This window comes from Poecilia formosa, unplaced genomic scaffold, assembly GCF_000485575.1.
Source record: "Poecilia formosa unplaced genomic scaffold, Poecilia_formosa-5.1.2 Scaffold499, whole genome shotgun sequence".
Lineage (NCBI taxonomy): Eukaryota > Metazoa > Chordata > Actinopteri > Cyprinodontiformes > Poeciliidae > Poecilia > Poecilia formosa.
The window spans coordinates 355,421-357,536 of record NW_006800438.1 but is presented as its reverse complement, the minus strand read 5'-3'; the positions used below and the strand labels follow the sequence as shown (position 1 = coordinate 357,536).

Genomic DNA, 2,116 nt, shown 5'->3' with positions numbered 1-2,116 from the left:
GTGAAGGAAGATTTAATGGCCTCAACAAACAGGAGTTTCACTAAAAAGACAGAATTACAGATGTGTGAAAACTGTTACAATGTTTTCAGTTAAACTTCTCAGGGACATGTTGGGACATTTAAAATAATACGGGGTTTCCTGAAATACAAATCTTCTATTTATGTTATAGAAAACTTATATGATGTATGGTATCATTTTCTGCTGCAGATGAGTTGGAGGTTTTGGGAAAGTGAAGGATCAATGTCATAATCCTGCTCAGTTTAATGATTTATAAGGTTTGTAAAGGAACTGAATTCAAGTTCCTAATTCTTTGGTTCTATTTTTGTCAGTTTTCTTCAAATGTCTTTTTTTATTATTGGAAAGACTGACATAATTCACTCAAGTTATAATGAAATGTATTTAATGTCTATTATTGAGAAGCATAATAATATATTTGCATAATCTTGGTCATCATTATTTAGCATTGATCTGAGTAAGCTGGATTGTAGTTACTTCTAGAGCATAATTTGTAAATTTTCTACATCTTTTTGTCTTTTTATTCTTCCTGTATGCGTCCTCACTTTGTCAGATTGTATTTAGGAAATGGATTTAGAAATGAAAGAAAAACAGATGTAGCAAATGAATAGATTTTTATTATTCAATAATAAAAAATTGAATGTGACTGGAGTCTCCTGGTTTTGGTAAACATCAAAGGAAAATCCTAAAGCAAATTAAAGTCAGACGGACCAAAAGAAGAAAAAAATCCAACTGAAATACCTGGAAGTCACTGGTATTGTAGAAAAATTGTGAATCTAAAATGGCTGCTTTTAGCATTAAATTAAATTACATATAAGATGTAAATGGAAATCTTCGATGAACAGATTTTCCCAATAACAGTGCATGTTGCATTCAGGTACATCTGGGATACTCGGATGCTGAAATATCAAAACAAGTAATTTAAGCATGTTTGCCTGAAATATGATCAGTCTTTCTTTTAAAACTCAGAATGTAAACATGGACCATTTTCAAGTGTTTATATTTTGACTAATTACTTTCAGAAACCAGAAACTGAAACATTTCATCAATGACAACTATAATATATATGAGAAGCGTGAGTGTTTATATATATAGTCAGGAGAAGGTTCTGGGTTTGATTCCCGACCTGGGTCTCTCTGCATGGAGTTTGCTTGTTCTCCCTGTGCATGGTGGGTTCTCCTGTTTCCTCCCACAGTCCAAAAACATGTCAGGTTAATTGGTCTCTCTAAATTCTCCTTAGGTGTGAGTACTGAGTGCATGGTTGTTTGTCCTGTCTGTCTCTGTTATTTAGCAATAATTTCCTTTGCTTAAAACAAAACAAAATTCAGCTTTTTATTATTTTTTAAATTTTTATGTATTTTTAGTTGTTGAGCTGTAGTGTCTCTTTGAGTTTTATTAGTTTTATTTATTTACATGTTAATCTAAACCATATCTTGGATGAAACACGTTTCTCATGTTTCCTCCAACTAAGGACCCTCTAAAATGAGAACCAAGACCCTCTTGAACGAAACTTGAACCCAAATCCAGGATAAAGAGGTTCAGTGAATTTGGTGTTGAAGGTGTAGAGGTGGATCAGTGTCTCTGAAGAGACTCTGTAGAAGGACAGAGTCCCAGCAGGACAGTCCACATACACAGCCACTCTGCCAGAGACAGATGAGGAGAGGGAGGAATGAGGGATTAAGTTTTTTTTTTCACTATTGTGCCAAGCAGAGTAACCATCACCTGAGCAGATTAGACACCAGGACTGATCATTCAAACCAAACAAGGAGTTGTCGCTGTCTCCTTGTCTGTTGATTCCTCTGTAACTCAGTGATACATAGACTTTTCCATCCCACTCCACCTCCCAGTAACAGCGACCAGTCAGACCATCAGTACACAGCAGCTGAAAGGGATCAAATCTGTCTGGATGATCAGGATACGGCTGCTCCTCTTCTACAGGTGCCACCTTCCTGTTTCCATCAGACAGTTTGAGGAATCTGTTCACAGTGTTCAGGTCGACTGTTGGTGGACAGGAATCTGAAAAACAGAACAAACACAATGCAGTTACTGATGTATAATTTTCTGAATTCACTGATGCAAAGATGAGACAATCTGATATGAA

The 2,116-nt window shown here is 35.7% G+C and overlaps 1 protein-coding gene across 1 annotated transcript in view; it reads left to right on the top strand.

Annotated features, from left to right (window-relative positions):
- The window catches only part of LOC103156781 (N-acylneuraminate cytidylyltransferase-like), a 6,105-nt gene extending 4,837 nt beyond the window's left edge, over nucleotides 1-1,268 (top strand). The window contains exon 6 of the mRNA XM_007578949.1: nucleotides 1,256-1,268. Coding sequence (XP_007579011.1) covers nucleotides 1,256-1,268 — 13 coding nt within the window. The remainder of the gene's footprint in view (nucleotides 1-1,255) is intronic.
- The last annotated feature ends 848 nt before the right edge of the window (nucleotides 1,269-2,116 follow it).